Source organism: Bombus pyrosoma, linkage group LG2 (assembly GCF_014825855.1).
Source record: "Bombus pyrosoma isolate SC7728 linkage group LG2, ASM1482585v1, whole genome shotgun sequence".
Lineage (NCBI taxonomy): Eukaryota > Metazoa > Arthropoda > Insecta > Hymenoptera > Apidae > Bombus > Bombus pyrosoma.
The window spans coordinates 2,177,788-2,197,525 of record NC_057771.1 but is presented as its reverse complement, the minus strand read 5'-3'; the positions used below and the strand labels follow the sequence as shown (position 1 = coordinate 2,197,525).

The following is a 19,738-nucleotide window of genomic DNA, read 5'->3' as shown; positions in this document are numbered from 1 at the left end:
TTGTGTTGCCATAAATTATCACAGTTTTCGAGATTCTTTATCAGACCCGACGCTCACTTTTATCGTAACATTAGCAAATTTGGCTCTTAAATTTCGCGAACGGTTGCGAGAATGTCCCCCATTGAGGACACACGATCACGAAATAGAGGATCAGAGTTAGGAGACGAGCGGCGATTAGTCAGCAAAGCGACAAGTGTGTTTGCGACGAGACTCGCCGTTCCCATCGCTGCGTTTTTTTCCTGTTCTTCGTTTTCTACTGCCTCCTCGGCTCTTTCCGAGTAAGTCCACCGGTGTCTTCGTTCCCTTCTCGCGATATTGCCGAGCAGGATGGAAAAGGTACACCGTGTCTCGCGTTAGATACTGAGAAGTGAGCATTCAGCGCGTTCCAGTCGAAGATAAGGGAATTGGGTTCACAGTCAGCCGCAACATCGCAGACCACTCTTTAATTAATGCGTTGCCTACGCTCCGCGTGCGATTCAAAATATTGAGAAAGCGGGAAAAAATCAGCTCGATTGTGTGGAAAGACGCGCTTGTAGCTGACATTTTATGTAAGTTTATTAAATCTTAACTCTCAAACAAAGATTCCTTTTTTCAATCTTTTTCGCTCCCCTGATTAAGATAGTTACAACTATCCGCAAGTTCCTGAAACTCCTAACGATGTCTGTGTCACCAACAACGAAACAATTCATTGTATTATCCTCTACAGTCCTGCATTTATCTTCAAATATTTCAACACTCCCTTCCGTTTCGTCGAATACGTATCTGGTTCGAGCGTTTGCAAACAGAATGTAGCCGACGCGGCGTGACGCATCGAGAAATGGAGAGAGAGAAGAAAAAAGGTACGATGCTGTTTCAGAAAGTGTATTACTCATTCGACACGTGCCATTGTGTTCCACGTCACGTAATGCGAACGGAAAAATCTCATATGTCGCGCGATTTCGCGTAACCGAAATAAAGTCAACGCAAGCTGGAAGTTCGTCGAGTCGTCGAGATTCACCGGAAAGCAGGTTTCTTCCTCTCCTTCCTGGGAAGCGAGTGTCTCTCCCCGTTTTGTAATTCTTGAGCAAATAATAGCACCGAAAATACACACTGGCATGTGTGAAAGACCTTAGAGAAACTCGGCATCCAGTTCATGGAATTTGTAAAACCTTAAACAATGAACGGGACGCGTTGGAAATTCACACCGGCGGGGCGCGGCGTTCGGTCGGACTCGATAAGAGGTAACGGACGGCTTTTGGTGAAAAAGAGGGCAACCTGGCTGGTACTTGAAACGTGTTAGCGCTTATTCACTCCATCAAGCTGATAAAACATCGACTGTTCGAAAAAGAACTCGATACGTTCCAAATACTTTAACGACGTATGATGTGTAACGTAGCGTTCATGTGTACTATTAATGTGAATTTCATCAATTTTATCGCCGACGTACGATAAAAGGGATTCCTACGAATCGTCCGATTCGATTTGCTTTCTATTCGATTCTCTTTCGATACACCTATTACGCCTTTCAGCTATCCTTGGCAGCATTTCCATAGTAGTAGCGTTTCTTCTAAAAATATAAATAGGTCTCGTGTGAATATTAATCTCCTTGTTCTATCAGGAAATTGATCTACTTTATTCCTATGTACAAGTTACGTCCTTAAAGTTACAGGATAAGACTTAACTTTTCACGTAATAGGTTCATTTGAATGCATATCGTTGATGCAATAGTCGTATCATGACTCGCAAATGTTTTATCGACTGTTCATGATCTTTGGTACACCTCACCGTTCCAGAAAAAGAAACTTTCCGCAGTCTCCCTATAAACGGGAGAGTAAATGGCACAAGGTGATATTAAGAAAAGTGTGCTAATATCAGTGTTAATGACAGCGATAGTTAGAATCACTAATAAATTACACTATGTTGTTGTATACTATGTTTTCTTGGTTATTTCTTGATCAGTCTTACGTTATGTATATCCTGCGTTAGTAATGTAAATGGCAGTGTTTTATAAAATGATCGTTCACTGTTACGTATCAGTTGACGTTTCTTGGTGATATACATATGTATGTAGGTCTACGTGACTTTTTAATGGCTTATTAAATCCTTCCAATCTTATGTCGCAACTCGGAAACCATGAAACTTGTAGTAGTTCTTAGCGAACATTTGATAAAATTTTCCTAAAAGCATTGTTGCAGCTTTTGGAAGATTTCGTGAAATACTTACAAGAGAGAACGATTTTTCCGAGTTCTCTTTGACAGCTTTCCTTCCTTCGTAACTAGATTATCATGTCGCAAAGTTTTCCTGCCGCAATTAGGAAATTTTACAAACTCTTAGGAATTTGCGACGACAAACACAAGACCCTCCGAGTTCGTGGAGGCAAACTATCGTTCGCGGTGTTAACGAAGAAAAGTCAGGTCGGGACATTATTTTCCGTTAATGAGGGCTACTGCATGAGTCGTATATAACAGTTAATAAATTTTTCGCATGTATATTTATTAGTGATCCGCCATATATCGCTATCTAAACCATTCGACAATAAAAATTCAGTCGCAAGCGATAATCGTTATCTAGGAAACCTTTAGATATATTCAGGAATGGGCCTTGAGGAGCATTATTTATTCAGTAAGGCAAGAGTGCATGAAATAGTAGAATAGTAGCGATAATAGTAAACGATGAAAAGTGTTGGCATTATGCAAAAAAATGAAAAAAAGAGAGGAAGAGGAATGAAAGAACGAATTGACATATTTAAAGACGTCAGACGTTCGTGTTCTTTGAACAGCTCAAACATGTTTCACTGCTAGAAACCATCCATACCTCTGAATGTTTTATTCCTCTCGTTTAAAATAGAAGAAACTATGTTTATCCTTTATTATTCACGATATAGAAAAGCGAGACTTTAGCTAACGTAACGAAATCAAAATTTGCTATTATTTCCATCGTTTATCAAGGATTTGAAGTTTGTAATTTTCAATATCCATCGTAAGTTTCGGAGTTGTTCCAATGTATAATAATTACGTTAAAGGAACTTTTTAATTTTTAGAGATTTTAGAGGAATTTTCTAATTTCGAAGAGGACTTTCCTAGAATTTGTTCTTATATATCCTTTTTGAATTACGAAATGCTTTCATAAAAATGAAACATGATTATGATAGAAGATGATCAAAGGATTGAAGCAGAACTCAATCATAAAACTTTACTCGTGCAAACACGAATAAGCAGGACAGATTCTTTATAACACATTGCGAAACAAAATTAGCGTATTAATTTCGAACGATTACTCGCCGAATCGAGACAAGATATTGCAGCTGACACTTTGGAAAGAAACAATGCGTTTGATCCGATTCCAAAGCAAATCTGATTACATTTTAACCAATTGCTAATCGTGGTTAATTGCATGTCAACACAGTAATGTAATAATGAATTACTGCCTTCCTGTGGAAATGTGTAGCGACAAATTTGCCGGGACAACTTTGCCAACTTACCCGCAACTCAATCTCGGTGTCCCTCTACGCGATGCTGGTAATTCGCGACACTTCAAAGCCCGTACTTGTTATGGTTTAAAATGATTGTCAAAGTTGTATCGGTCGCACGAGATTGATTCAACGAACGGCAAACTGTGACCAGCGTTATTAACGTTATTTTTATTATTATTTATATTATTATTGATATTTACGATTATTGTGTATAATCGGTTTGCAGCGAGCCAGTTAGTATAAAGTGGCATGAAAACTATTATTTACAGCCACTTACTCGTTTTAACGAATCGATGGAAAATTATCAATTAATATAATACACATGTTAAACTGGTTGCAATACATTTTTTTCTCAAATCGTAATTTTATAACTAAAAGTTATCGAATCAAATGTTTTGCAAAAGTCTTGTTTCCAGAGTACAGTTTCGTCTACGATAGTGTAATTTTGATAAATTGCTTTTTCATTAATCGAAAGCGTATTTTGTTGTTCTCTTTAAATATTAATTAATGGTCTAAAATATATCAGGTAATTCTATCATAGTTTAGAGTAGCGTATCGCAGAGTATGTCGGATAAAAATCAAATACACGGGTTTACTGTTTTCTGGTATCAATTATACACGATCACCTATCGATCTTTGGTCATCCATGAGCAGATCAGGCCGCGCATTACACGTGGCGTCGCGTCGAGTTTAAAAATGCGAGCGTATGCGAGCACAGAGATCGGGAGAAGCCGCATTTGCGGTTCGTGGTACGTGGGTAATCTCATTCTCTGTTCCGCTACCGTGAAATTGTAACGTCCCCCCCCCCTCCCCCGGGCTGGCTCGATTTAACTCGCGATCGCTCCGACTCCGACTGCGATGTTTCTTCATGCCACTATCGACATCGGTCCGTTTCTCGTGAAAACGAAAGTTTTCAGTGTAGTCAAATCGATTGAAAGACTCGACTCGATTTGATTCAAATCGGTTCCAGAGAGGCTCGTTGCGCGGACAGCTTTAAACGCGCCCGGGAAATCTCAAATAATTGCCGTGACGTCTCGTTGCTCCACCGTGCCACGATCCTTCACAATTTGCAGTGAACTCCGTTTTCCATCGGTCTATCCAATTAATCAGCTGTTAATAGACGATCGACTGTAATTTCTTATACCCCAGGATCAGTGAAACGCGCTGCTCAATCGACGCACCGCACCGTCTTAGAAAAATTTGGTTGAAATGGATTATTGTTAATAACGTTGACGTTGTTAACGTTGGACGATAACAAAGAAGAACGCCAATAGCGAAAAATGTCGAGTGTATGGTCCTTCAAAAGAGTCGAGACTTTCTTTGTTATTTCTATTTGAAGTAGGCATATGTGTTGCTCGATAAAAGAAAGTTTCATGTAATAAGATGTTTAACGTTTTGGAGCTAAATTTCGTAAACTACAGAAAGGATGTAGTAGTAGATGAAAAGAAACGAAAGATTTGTTTGGTACTTTACGAGTTCCATGGGATTGTCATGATCTTTTTACATATAAAGGGTACAGATATAATAAAATTCTTTGACAGTGTGTTGCATAATAATCATAGTTCCTGTTAATTTCTACAAACAAAAAAAATACAGCCAGAAAAGATGAACCACATTTATCATCGAATTTACCTTTTAATTATTTGCCTTCCCCCGCATATTACATTACTTCCCCCGAATTCAACAACGACTTTGATTCCAGCCCGAGATTACATGTGCATAATGGCGCATTAGCGCTATCTTCAGTTATAAAAACAGTTGAAAGATCATTTCTTCTGGCACTTCTCATTTAGCTGGTTGACGTCGAGGTTCATGCGTGACGAAACAGTTGTCAGTGACTCGAAACAAATAACGCCGTAAATTTTGCCAGTCTACCTTTTTTCTTCTTCTAAGTTTTCTCTTCTCTTTTTCATATTTTTTTCCTTTCCTTTCGTTAAGTGAAAATATGTCGGTGTTAATTTACTCGAGTTTACAGCACTCCGCGCGTCGTGTGTTTCAATTCACGCCTAAGTTTCTCCCCTACGCTCTGTTCTCTGGTGTTCGACGAGCATCGAAGCCACTAGAATACGTTTCGCCTGTGTGTTCGTGTACGTTTCCTCTCCTTCTGGATGTGCCACATATGTCCCGGTGAAAATTTTTACCCGGATATACTTAACGAATTTATTTGTCTTAACAATTTCCTCCCGCCGGAATGCACGATCTAACGTGTTTTCTAAAAGCTCGCCGCGCTCTACTTCGTTCTGAATGAAACTGTTATTTGAACATTCTCCCGTACAGATTAGTTGGCCGAAGATGATAATTTTCCTTGGATCAATGACTCGACACGAAGGATTTGGAAAGTTAGAAATTTCTGTGCAATGTGCACGGTCGTATTGTTGCAAATTAAATTTAAATCGAAATTAAAATTAAAAACATTGGTATTGATTTTCTTTCTTTTCCTTTCATTAACTTAGAAAATACATTTTGGAAGTTTAAATCTGGAGCCAAGCTTCTGAAACAAGTATGTACATTGCTTTTATACCTTTCACCATATATTACAAGCTAGTCGGATCCTTTTCTAGAGGATCTCTAAAGATGCCTGCAACTAATCAGCAGAAATCAAACACCTCGCGAATGTTCACAAGCAATATGATAGATTGTTGAATAGCTATTCGAGAAATTATGCAAATTGGTTTGCATTTATTAGGATGGAAGGCCAAAATTTAATTTCAAAGATTCGCGGTAGATTCCTGTGTATATTTCTCTCTGTTGCTTCAGTGTGAAAATATTTAACACGTAAAATATTTAAATATTTAAAATGTAAAATTTTTTAAATGTAACGCCGATACACGTGTTGATGTTGGTAATATTCTAGTATTTTTATCGTTGTTCGTATAATCGAACATCCTACTTATAAAAATCTTCAGCAACGGCTCAAAACAATTTGACGCAACAGAAATTTCTCGACTGTTCCTCAAACTGTCGCGTTTCCCCTTTTTCATTATCGTCTGAACTTTGGACACGACTGTCAACGGTTACTTACGTAAAGTCGAAACACGTCGCTGCATCGTGGTCTTTTGAATTAATGAACGGAAAATATTGCACTGTATTTTCTGCGCACACCTATCGTTACTCCAAATCTGCGAATCTCGGATCGTCTTGTTACGTTGACGTGACTCTTGCAACTGCGGAGCACAGTACGACAATCACGTGACGGTTTTATTGCGCAACTGGATCGCTGGACGGGGACCTTGATTACTCTCGCACCTTCACGGATATTTTTGCTTTTCATTTTTTTTCAAGTAATCGTTCGATATTTATTTTTTATTCGAAACCAATCGATATCTGCTGCTTGTTTCCGTTCGTTTCTTGATGGAAAATATTTCAAACAGTGAATTTGACAGTGACGTGAAATTTTAATTTCTAAACGCCTTTATTAATCTCGTTCTATATTTACGTTGTTACCTTTGATTCCTATGCTTTTATAGCGTTACTGTAAATTTTCTATTTGGCTCTCTGCGAGATTACCGATACAATTTTCCGTTGAAAATCTACCAATACGGAAAATTCATTTACCTGGTTCTGTCGGTAGCTTTTAGTTGGCAAAATAAATTCATGTAACGTGGCGTTTTTCCTATCGTTCGAACGTAACAAAAAAATGAATACTGTAATTCTGAAGACTCGTATTGCGCAACTCGATCGGTGAACGCAGGCCTTGGTGACGCTTGCATCTTTACCAGCATTTTTATTTTCATGGCACGCGGCTGTGAACAACTTTTCCTTTTCATTCAGGTGCGAGGTTCGTCTGGTTATTTAGAAAAATACTTGTTAACTTGGAAGATATTTCCAATCGACAAGATCCTTCGCGATAATATGCTATCTCGATTGCGTTCGTATAAAAATCGTATGAAATTTTAGCGACGTTTGAGAACTTTCTTAAGTAAACCTAGAACTCAAATGAAAATAAAGAATGTACTTAAGAGAATAGTTAAAAAGCACAAATTCGCTTAGTTTCAGTAACGAATTAATTTTTTAAGAATGTCTTATCACTTATCAATGTAACATGTTGGAAACGTGACATGCAAAAAATAGATAAGCAACAGACTAACACAGGTGCAACTGAACATTACAAAGGATTCTGAACTACTGTCTCTAAGGTTAAAGTACAAGGATCGATTTAATTAATTGCAAGTAATGTACGTACGTTCCATACAACTTACGTACTTCATAAATGACACATTTTTTCGGTTCACTCGAAGTTTAAGACTATTCCAATTGCTTTTTTCTTTCTTGTTTTAATAGGGAAATGTTAAGCGAACATTTGAATATCGGTTTCGCTTACGTGAATATTATACAAGCGAGTATTAATTCTCCGTACGTTTTGCATCGTGCGATAATGAAAACGTTATAAGTTCTATGCGATAAAAAAGCCAGCTGTATCGGCGCGATCGAAATAACGTCGCGTCTGTATAGAACTTCGACAAATTAGGCTGTACGTTAATCTATCGATTGTAAGATACGCAATCTTAGTCACAGTTTTAGAAGCGTAGCGACGTGATGGCACCGAGCAGAAAAAATATTATGTATATCATTCTCGTGCCACGTTCTATTTTCCATGGTGTTAATTATCGTCAATCAAGAATCTATACATCTATACATCTAGACGAGTTTCGAATCACTGAAACTTGTTTTGTAAATTCATTTTAAGTCGACGAAATTTTTAATCTTCTCTATTAATCATCGTTAGTGAAGGATGCGTATTTTTAAATGGATTTTAAACGACCACAATTCGTTCGAAACGTCAACGATTAGAAAAAGGAGTACGTTAAAAACGGAAAACATCGCGGTATTGGTGCACATAATCACTATGGCACTCAAATAAGCGTGCACTGCGAATTTTATCACGCGATAGCCTACACACTGACTTTTACAACAAAGATGACGGTAACGAACGTGTATACGGCTAATCGTTCCGTTCGTTAAGTAATCATAGGTAAGTTCGTCCTTCGTCTATTATCTACCGATAGCGTGCTCGCGTTTCACCGTTCGCGTTTCATTTTTAGTCGTTCGAGGTAAAACTAAACCTAATATTTTTTTATTTAAAAGTTAAAAAGTTGATATTAGATAAAAAGTTCTTCAGAAAGATAATACTGACAGTTGAAAATATTGGTAGTAATTCTATTCTACAGGATATATGTTAATATAATAGTTTATTGAAAGACTTGGTAATTACACGAAATATCTCGTGATTAAGGTGTTTGTATAAAAAATTGACTTCTCTTGATGTATGGTTTTTGGAAGATGATAATTTAGGAGAACTGTTTGTTTCTTACAAGCTTAAACGAAGAAAATTTAAAACGATAATATTTAATTCAGTACTATATTTTTGCCACTCCGTTGTATTAATTCTTCTATACTTGCTTTCCCAAAATATCGCCTAAGTCATAGCCGTTCAGTCGATAACCCGTCCTAAAAACGAAACTATATGACCATCGATATCCTAACAATCGATCCACGTTCTCAAAATATGAACCAATGACGCAGTTAGGCGATTCAACGCCGGAAATCTCTGTGTTTACCGGGTGCAGCAGCGTTCGCGTTTCGAAATACGTTTGTGGAAAATCATTTCATAGGGTTATTTGCATAGCGAGTGTTAATCCTGTTCATAATGTTCGCAACGTTTCGAGCGGTTTGTTACGCCGTACTGAATATCATCGTCGACAAATGGGCCGCGAGTCGGTTGCAATAGCCATTTTAAGACACGGAGAGACGGTAAACTCTATGGAAAATATCACCATGTACGAACATGATTTGCATTCGTGTAAGTAACATATCGGTTGCCTATTCTTTCATCTGATTATCGAGAAGGATTCTTTGCGAGAGATCTTTTTGCTTCTAAACGTAAGTCGCAAAGAAAAATCATACAATTTGACTAAAAACTCGAAACGAGTCGAGAAAGACTTGGAACGAATTAGATGTCTCGATAAATAGTTTTAGAGGCAGAAAAGTTGGTAATTACCTGACGATTCTAATGGAGGATGTTTTCCAATCTAGAAGAGACGAAGTTAAACTGTGCCCGGTTGGAAACTTGTTGCGCACCCTCTGCGCCATCCAGGTCTCTCGTGCAATTAATCTTTATTATGAGGTAATTCGATCGTGAAGAATGATTATTAACATATAGTACGTCTCGTTTGGGTTTAAATATCGTTCGGGTGCAGGTTTGAAGGAGCATCGCGTCATTACGAACGAGCATGAACGCTCTCTTTGAGACACAGTACGAGGAAACGTAATATACTGCAAGTTCGCAATGTCTCTGTGTCTCGTGTGTCTCTTGCGTTCGTTTTACAGCTAGTTAAACGTACCGAGGAATCAACTATATGTAACATTGTAACGCGATTCTTATCGGGAATCGTGACAAATATTAGCAGCGGCTGCCCGATACGGTAATCCTGTCACGGTGTGTTTCGATTCGTTCTCTTAATCGGCTCCAGCTAAATATCGCTTATCGGTTACCTCTATTACGAGCGAGCGTGCACGTACACTCGATACAAACATACGTTTATGCTCTAAATCCACGCGTTACTGACAAGTCCTCCATCAAATAGATACGTCACGACATTAAAACTTTTTCTATCCACTATCTTTCCAACCTGTTTTATCTAGAATTTCAATTCGAGTATATATTTATAGCATTTGGAACTAACAAAATCCATCGAAGCTGAAAGTTAATGGTAGCTATCGAACCCTACTTAACGTCTGTTTAAAAAGAATCAAATAAAGAAAACATATCCTCTTACTTGTACGAGTCGTGCTCATCTGCCAATGAGAATCACCAAACGTAGTCACCTCCTTACGTTTGCCTTCGAGTGAAACACCACAAGAATTCCCAGGGATGGAAGGTCAGGGGGGAAAAAGTTGCGTAGATGCGTGGTTGCGGCACGGAGGAGTTCGCTCGCGGCCAAGGAAGAACACGTTCGTCACGTGCTGGACAGCAACGCCACGTTTACGGTCCGATCGTCGAGAAGCGACTGTGCGTTCGCGACTACTCCACCTCCTACCACCTAGCAACCCTCCCCATGGAGAGGGCACACGCACCAAGAGGCCACGTTCTACTACTGACACACAAACGCTCGCGCCATAACCGCGAACGCAGATATCAAAGATACGTATGTACATACGGTGGTTTTTACAGCTACATACATAGGTGTAGATTGTAGATCAGGTGTGCGCGTGCGAGCATACACCCGAACCAAGTACAGTCGGGCCTGTGTAAACGAAAAGCGCATTACCGTGGGCTCCGAGAACAGACACAGAAAGAAATGCAGGTAGAAAACGCTCAGTTACACCGGCGCGGTGCGGCGGCCACGTGTGTCGCTAGCCAAACTTTGACGCTACGTAAGCTTATGTCCCAGGGACTCTACCTTTTACAAGACGGATGTGTCGGAGCAGACAGGGCACTGGACGAAAATGTAACTATCATTTTATGGTCAGTTGGTTTCTGGACTTGCTTTTAACAGCGCGGCTAAGGACAATGCAATGTTTAGTTTGATGATCTTGCAGGTGTTTGATGAGTCAGTATAGACCATTTTTCCGAGAAATCTATATCGCTTTATCGACTCTATTTTAACAGTTTCCAGCCTAATATTGGCCGTGAGCGGAAGACGAGGACAAAGGCAGTCTCGGACGCGAACCCTAGAGTTCGTTAATCAACGATAATCTAAATAAAGGAAATACCAAAGTGATTGATCTATGAATAATCGTCATTTTAAAATTGTTATCATTTTGTCTAATTCGATGCGTTGGTCGGTGCATCTGTACAACAATATATTCGGCTTGCACGTGCGTATGCCACGCTCGATGCAATTCCATTAGTTCGCTTTCCGATGACAAACGCAAGTGCATCCGAGCGATGGACGATCGTTGCACGCATACTGCGTGTCATAGACACTGTCACGTTTGCACGCAAATGATCGTACACGAGTCTCTTTGTGTACCACGATGACGATCCTTGGGCCTTGGAGACAAGACACGATACGCTACTTCCTAATGTTGCTCGGTTACCGCGTGCATCTCTTCCGTGTGAGAATATTCAAACTTTGAGTCAAAAGTCTACTTCAATATCTGTTTTCATATGTTTTGGATCATCAAGAGAAAGTATGGCTGAGTACAAAGGTAGAATCACGTTGGTTAAAGTTTTAAAGACTTCGGAATTACATGAAATTGCTAAATAGCTGAAATGGGAAGAAAAAGTAGAAAAATATCTAGCTTTATGGTATAGGTACTCGTGGAAAATGAATGCGAGCTTTAGCTCCAGAAGTAGAGGTCGAGGATAATGAACATGTTGAGAGCCAATTAAGTTACCTAGGTTTCTAGAAAGTTTGTTTTTTCATTTCGGTCAATGTTAAGTTTTTTGTCGGATAAATTTTTAGACAAAAGCTCTTTCAGCTAGTAAGTAAAAAATTAATAAACGAGGGTTAATTTCAGCAAGATATCAATCCGCTTTAATCTGTTCTTGAGTAATATAAATATTTATAAACAAAATTCTAAAGTAATCAGACCGAAGAAATTGCATAAAAATACGATGATACAAATCATACCTTGTGATAAATGTAGTCTGCATTACAAGGTACAAGGTACAAAACGACTCAGACGAGGATACAATCTTTCTAAACGAACAAATTGCACGAAGATGTCCTTCCGCGAGATGAACTTCACAATGAATATACACTATTACCATTTTGAATAAAACTTCTGCATTCTATGTATTCACTATAGATCGTTACACTCACTAGAAAAAATTTATAACGTGGAAAAAGGAACCATACCGAATCTTGTACTACCTTCACTTTAGACAACGCGTTGAAAACCAAACATTTACATTTTCCACGGTTTATGATATGCCTATGAATATTGCTTCGATTTGTTAACATTATCCCTTCGCAATGAAAGAAGCGAAAAGAAGTAACCAGTTGAAAGGTAAAAATCTTGCTAAAAGTAACGGAATGTTTTCACGTCGCGAATCCGCACTTTCCAGAGCGCATAAAGATTCATTAAAAAAAAAGTTTTCTCTGTCGAGCAAAATGTGTCGTTCAGACGAAAGAACACTGCAGACGTAGTCATGAATAATGTAATTAGGCCAGGCTACCACCTTTTCCGTTGGGATATGTTTGTGTACGAATGTATAACGCGTCACTGTTAACGACAGGACATTTTTATCGGCCCCCATGTGAACGGGTGCTGCGGGCGCAGCTGAAGGAAACCAGACTGGAAAAGGTACATTACCGGTGACATTATGATAATCACGGGATTGCCCTCTTCAGCTTCTTCCCCCACTGGCATCACAGTCAGCGTCGTTTTTTGTGGGTACGAGCCCACCTACGAGGAATTTCCTTTTTCACCGAAAGAGTACTGTTTCGCCGACTGGAAACTAACTTGGTACGTCATTGATACAACACGTTTGTCCACGTTTGTCCACGTTTATCCATGTTTGTCCACGTTTGTCCACGTCTGTCATTAAAAAGCGTCTTAAGATTTTTTGATAACTTTGAGAACAGCGATTGATATCATCGTATTTGGAAATGAAGAGGAGGTTGATGATAGCAAAAGCTATATCTAATGAATAGATCGCTTTGAAGCTGTTGAAATGTTAATTTCATATACAGATCCATATATGTTGTAAAATATGTTGGAATTTGGTTCCAAGAATAGTGGAAAACATTTTTACTTGAGCATAGTTATTAGTTTGTTAGACCTATCGTACAATTAGATTTCACGTGGATTTAGTTAACAGTTTATTTTCTACTATCTCGGCACAATTACAGCGAATGTTTCGTAACACACTTTATCAGATTTTCTTCGAATTTTATCGACATAATGCCGATAGTCGATATCCTTGCAAGCGAAGCAGCCTCTATTAAAGCGAACTTAATCCATTTTGTTTGATTCATTGAAATTTTCAATCGTGCACTGCCGGCTATTCAAATAAAAGAATAAAGGAAACGATACTGTTTCGTAAGTAGTACTTTGTTCTCGAGTGAAATTTCATGGCGGTCGTATTATTAAAAGCTATCAACTAAAGTGGCGTTCAAAGAGATAGCGTGGGGCGGTAGTTCTAATATTAACGAATAAAAATAACATTTAAGGGTTTGTTCTACTGACCTTTTGGCGAAATTCTTAATTAGACGAACAGAGTAGCGATAGACACGTAAGCGAAGTGAAAGCTCGCTCGACCTACATTTATAGCCATTCGTGGAGGGTAGTCATAGACACTATCACCCTCGGAGACTAAGCACCCCCGTTATTCAGCCTATCATGCTCTGATGCGTTATCAACGAAAACGAACCATTAACGCTGGCAAACGCTGATTACATCGGATCGATGCGTTTCCTTTTTTTCGTCAAAAGATAAAACGTTTAACTCATTCGAATTAATTATGAGAAAAGCGAGATAGATCAAAGTTTTTCGATTCGCTCTTTCAAGTTTCCAATCAGTTTTGTGCAAGGTTATTTAACTTCGTGTATCGAAGTTTAGTATTTTTTCAGAATCAATCATCTTACGATGTTTTGAATATCACAGGAATTTTCTCCCATCAAATCTACACGTTTTTTATCGAAACACTTACGCAGCAAAACTAATCGTGCCTTTTCCAACGACTAATTCGATAACGCTTATTTCTATTTCGTAAAGATGTTATAGAACGAGGTCGGTCATTTATCGAGGTACGTTTGAAAACACATAAGTGCTAAATGCAAGTTCAAATGGCATTATGGAACGGCAATTAACGTGCTCCTATTAAGTTAATATGTATTTAGCCAGTACGAACGCTACTACGATAAAGTGTCTCACAGTTGACAAATTAAGCTGATAGTTGTATTAATAACTATCAACGCAGCATTATATTCATTTTCAAGAGGCCGTATCTGCGCGTAACATGTTTCACCTGCACATACTTATACGGATATAGGGTCACGTTTTTAATTTCTTCAGCATACATAAAAAACGGGCATAATTCGTATCATACTATAAATAAACTTAGCATTAAGTAATTTACGATGCATTAACCGCGACGATTAAAAATGATGCGTCGATCACTTATGTGTCGCGAACCATTGTCGGCAAGGAATGACTCATTGCGACGAATTTTATCTTGCTTAATCGCAAGTTCTTACGCGATCGCTCTGATGGAAACAGTACGATGCTTCAGCATCTGATTAGTTATTAAAAGCCGAAGTGGCGGAGGTCACCGGCTACATCCGGTGCTCGTGAGTGGCACAATGTCTTGTGATCGGTCGCGTTGAAGCCACACGTGCCCGACCCCATCGCGATCGTGTAGAAAGACTAATTTTAATTCGAACAACCGCTAGGGACGAATTTGATATGGTACGACAATAAGAATAATGTCGAACAGAATGAAACGTTTCTTTTTGAACGGTGTTCACAACGATGATGAGGATGAACAGAGAGAGGTTTAAGACCAATCCTTTGTTGGTCCAAGATATGAAATAAAGTGCGAGGCTATGGTTATCGAGCTTATCTCGCATTCCTAGCGAACGTTCTTGCCGTGGTACTGAAACAGTGCAATATCGAAGTGGCCTTTTCAGCCATCTCCTTCTACGATATTTTTCATTCTTTATATCTTGATACTGCCAACTTCGATAAACACTCAATAATTTTTTTATCCTTCTTTCATTTTCTATTTTGTTTTCTATCATTTTTAATGGTATCAGTTATTAGCGAGAAAGAAGATTAGATCGTCTCGTGTTTAATTTTGAAATTGCTTTCTCGATTGGCGAAGTTACGTAACTGTTTTAGTACGGAATAATTTGTCCTCTCGGATAATCCGAACAATGTATCTTTCTAGTTAATACGAATTTAATAAACTACCTACTCTGACAATTAATTAAACTTAAAGAGTCACTCGTTCAATTTGTTTTGTCCTAAAATGTATATGCACGTCTTAACGCGTAATTTTTTCGCTTCCTTAGACAAGAGTAAATATTTCTTTCAATAAAACGATGTAGCACGCTTAAGGTAAAAATTAGATATATGTATTTTTTACCTTTATACTATGTATTTTCGTTCACTTGAATAAAATATTCAAGTTGTATATAATTTTACGAGCTACTGGTTATAAGAAAATAATCTAGCATAAAAAGTGGTTTAGCCAATTAAACATAGGAACGGAATATCTATTATGCTAAGATACTGCAATTGAGGACTGCAGTTTTTGCGATGGCAGACGTGAGATTGCTTTTTCAAATAATTTTACGACATCAAAGAGCAGTTAGACGGAATAAATTATCCCTACATTGGTTAATAAAAACATACAAATCGACCATTAGTTGAAAATGCGGAAACTCTGGGTCTCGATAGTCTTTTTAAATATTTATGTACTATAATTTAGCCATATATTAAACAATGTCAAATTGCTTCTTGATTGCACTAGATTCACGGAAAATACCCTACTGACTCATTAAGCCATTCATTTGCAACCCTCTGTCAATCAATTTGCATAGTTGAATATAGTCTTTTAACACTGCGGTTATGAAAAGGAATCGCAAAGATTCGTTCGATATTTCTTTATCGTTATTTCTTTTAAGAAATATTTAATCCTTAATAGCTCAAACAATGAAATAAACAATGACAAAGAAATAAAAACGCTGGCTTTCGTAAACCCTTCCACGTTCGTGTACGAAACTGCAATTTTCTCGCTTTTCAATCGTTCGAATTACGTTGGCGAAAATGGCACACGGAAAAAATAATCTCGAATTGGGCGGGAAGCGGTAGCAAATGGGTGTTGCTCTTCATTCAGGTTGCACAACGGCGCGTTACATTCGCGTCTAAACGCTTGCGTCACTTTCGAAACTTAATAACGCACCGTGGCAAGCAATTTAATGACACTCGATCGCGGATTATTATTGCGATGACCTAACAATGAGTTATCGTCTTTCGAATGTTAACAGGGTAAAAGTTACGAGTCAAAGCAGGGTACGTGCTTCGTCGATCGTGCAACTGATTCTTTACGATACGTTCATTGTCCAGATGGTTTCCATTTCCATGTTTCTCCTTTTTCATTTCCATTTTGTCGAGGCGTGTAACACTCGAGAGAGACGCGTTTGTACTTACACGGTCGTTTCTGCATACATGGTTGTCGGTGGGTTCAGGGAACTCGGGTTGCTCGTGAGCTCAGAATGAAATGGTACGCGCCCAACAGCTGCGTGAAAACCACGTGAAATTGCTTTACCTATTGCGACGCAATTTTTGTTGTTACGTTGGTTATGGTAAAAGAACGTCGCACCAGGAAGCTAATGAATATTATTCAGGAATACATTTGTAAACGGAACTCGCGTACCGCCTGCTATTCCATTGATAGATGGAACGCTGAATAATTTTCAAACGAGTGAAATGCTTCTTTCAATGTTTTATGCTTGTTTTACGAGACAGCGAATTAAGAAAGTTCGTTGCAACTACGGTAATGCTATTAAGTGCCACTGATTTAATATTAATTGTATATGTAGAATAAGTCAACATAATTGTTAAAAATTGTCCAATGATTGTATTCTTCCCTATTTAAAAATGTAAATATAATGGGAAAAACAAAATATTAGAATCAGAAATTTTTCGTTTATTTATTAGTCTTTTAACTATCTACATATTAGGTTGTAATGAAAATTTGCTACAATATACGTATGCGTTCTTTGAAACACGAAGTCAGTATTATTCTTATACATCTATCGCATCAGACTGTGCAAAGTACATATTTAAATATGTATCATTATTTATACGTATATTTCTTTCGTGTTACATACAACGAAAGCTGTCTCGGTTTGTATACCAAGAACGCTTTTAGTTCCAAGAATACCGCAGCAGAAGAGTTAACGTTAGAAACGTCACTTGCATCAGAATGATACATTGCTGAATTAGCGACAATTAGCGATAATTATTTTCATTACACGTAATTATTTGATCTGAATTAAACACGTATATTTTCTTCTGCATGAAATATGTATATAATAGCAGATTTCTCCAAAAACTTGGATATTTCTAGCGTTAACCTTTCCGCCGCGTAATTAATTACGTATTGACTTCAGCTACTCTTAGCAAGTATCAAGTTCAAAAAAAGGCTGTTTAACTTTTTTTGCACTTTTTTATGTTATTATACATATTTCGTTATTGACTTTTACGACGAAGGAGAATAGAGCCAAATTCCCTAGCGACCAGAGATAAGCGAACAAATTGAATCATTAATTTAGACGTTAGTGCAGTTTGCAATTATCTGGAAGTAGCTTTTATAAATACTAATTAAGGATGAAGGCTATTTCAGAAAATAGATAACTTATTTCAAATAAATCGCATTAAAAACCCCTTAAAAGTGGCACACAAGTAAAAGAAAAAAAAGTAGCACGAGATACAAGAATATATATTTCAGAGTGCGAAGAGAATTTGTAAGCCAATACAAGTATGTACATACTTAGCGAAGTTTTAAGCGTCGTATATTACCGACGACGCGTGTGGAAGCGTTGAGTGGAGTAGAAGAGCGCGAGACGTACAAATGAAATGCGAAGAAGGAACAGTGTTTAGCAGTTTTGTATCTGCCTCATCAGCTGCTACTCAGCATTACACAGCGTGCACGGCAACAGCAACGGCAGTGACAACGGCATTGGCAACGGTAACAGCAACGAAAGCGAACCAATCGAAACCGATTAATTACAACGAATGAAAGTTCGTGGCCATGTATATTCAACTGTACTAATTAATAACGATATTTTGAAAGTATTACTTTTCCTCTCGTCGAATTGGTACTATATTAAATGCAATAAATTGGCATTGAACATCGGATCATATAATAACACCTATATTACGCATGAATTAAACGAATTGATTAAAGATCCACTATTAATGTTTTGGATATTTGGATATTTAGATATTTGGATAGTTGGAAGTAAAACATAGAGTAAAATACTGCGGAATATATATACGTGATAATTGATAGATACTCGTAAAGTCCGAACGTGCCGTAATTTTTTCAGCAAACGTTACGTTTTATATCGATAAATTTATATAGGCTTCGCTGATCATAATGAGTATAATTCAGAATTCCTGGCAATTATTAGGTTTCAATGAAATAAATATGAAAAAATCGAAATATATCGATGAAACTGATTTTTCTGGTAACTTACAACGAACACAATTACCTATGGATACTGGATACTTAATTAACGTTATCGCTTAGCGTTCAGCCTTATTATATTCTACTTTTTAAACTAAATTAACAACGTGTTATTACTGAGCCATGAATACATATAAAATTCTGCGACTGTCCTATCGTTGAATATGCAAGTTTGTATAAAAGAAGACAATATTATTAGAAGTTTTCCGTTAAAACGTGTCCATACTCCTAGTGGAGTTTCTCGTATAACCTTGTATAACAATATTAGTAAAAAATTAAGATTTCACAAACTCACCGAATCCTTTGGTTTTGCGTTTAATTCAACGACAGCCTTCTGGAGTTCACAGTTCTGCCGTCGTAGTAGCGAAATCTATGCAAAATGAGATAAGTAGTCTTTAGTAGTATTTTAATACTCCTAGCATAGAGAATTAAACATAATCATAATCGCTGAAATTATTTTCTGTCTAATTACATACATATATCGAGTTACATTCCTGGCGCAGATTATGTATTGATATCGGAACGCGATAAACTCAAGATACACTGGATTGTTTCTTAATTAAAGAATACTCGATACTCTGAAAATGAATTTCTAAGCTTAATTAGTAAAGTGCCACAAACTATCCAAGTTAGAACGGATTTTCATCGTGATCTAACAATAAAAAGATGATAATGTTGAAATTTTGAGAAGCGAGTTCGAAGATTATCCGTGACGTGTTCGATAGCTACAATGGCGTCAGAAGTATTTATTTCTGAAACTCGATGATTTTGTTGAAGCAGCAACGAAAAATCGGTATCTCCTAACCTGAAGGGGAGCGAAGAAAAAAATGGAGGGAAAAAAGGAAAGTTGACATGGGGAACGTGGTAATCACGCTACGGACTTAAATATTGGTAACCATAATCAGAAGGAAGTCCGGTGGTACGCCGTGGGTATACGAACCGTACGATGCGCGTTTCTGTTTGTCTTCCTTATCTCAGGTTTGCGCTGCGATAACCACCACCAAACCCCTTCTTCAAACGTTATTTCACCTATACGGTTCACAATCTTACTACGAAAGCTGGGAGCAACGAAAGTGAAACGATTTGAAACGTTCTAAATCGACCACAAGTAATGCGCTTAAATGGTTAGATATCTTTTT

The 19,738-nt window shown here is 37.8% G+C and overlaps 1 protein-coding gene across 3 annotated transcripts in view; it reads right to left on the bottom strand.

Moving 5' to 3' along the window:
* The window catches only part of LOC122577620 (thyroid receptor-interacting protein 11-like), a 44,963-nt gene that overhangs the window by 22,373 nt on the left and 2,852 nt on the right, over positions 1-19,738 (bottom strand). The window contains exon 3 of one of the 3 annotated variants that reach the window (XM_043749031.1): positions 18,895-18,969. In XM_043749031.1, coding sequence (XP_043604966.1) covers positions 18,895-18,969 — 75 coding nt within the window. Of the gene's footprint in view, positions 1-6,473; positions 6,627-10,227; positions 10,438-18,894; positions 18,970-19,738 lie in introns of those variants that run through there. The other 2 variants (XM_043749032.1, XM_043749033.1) reach the window with 2 other exon arrangements.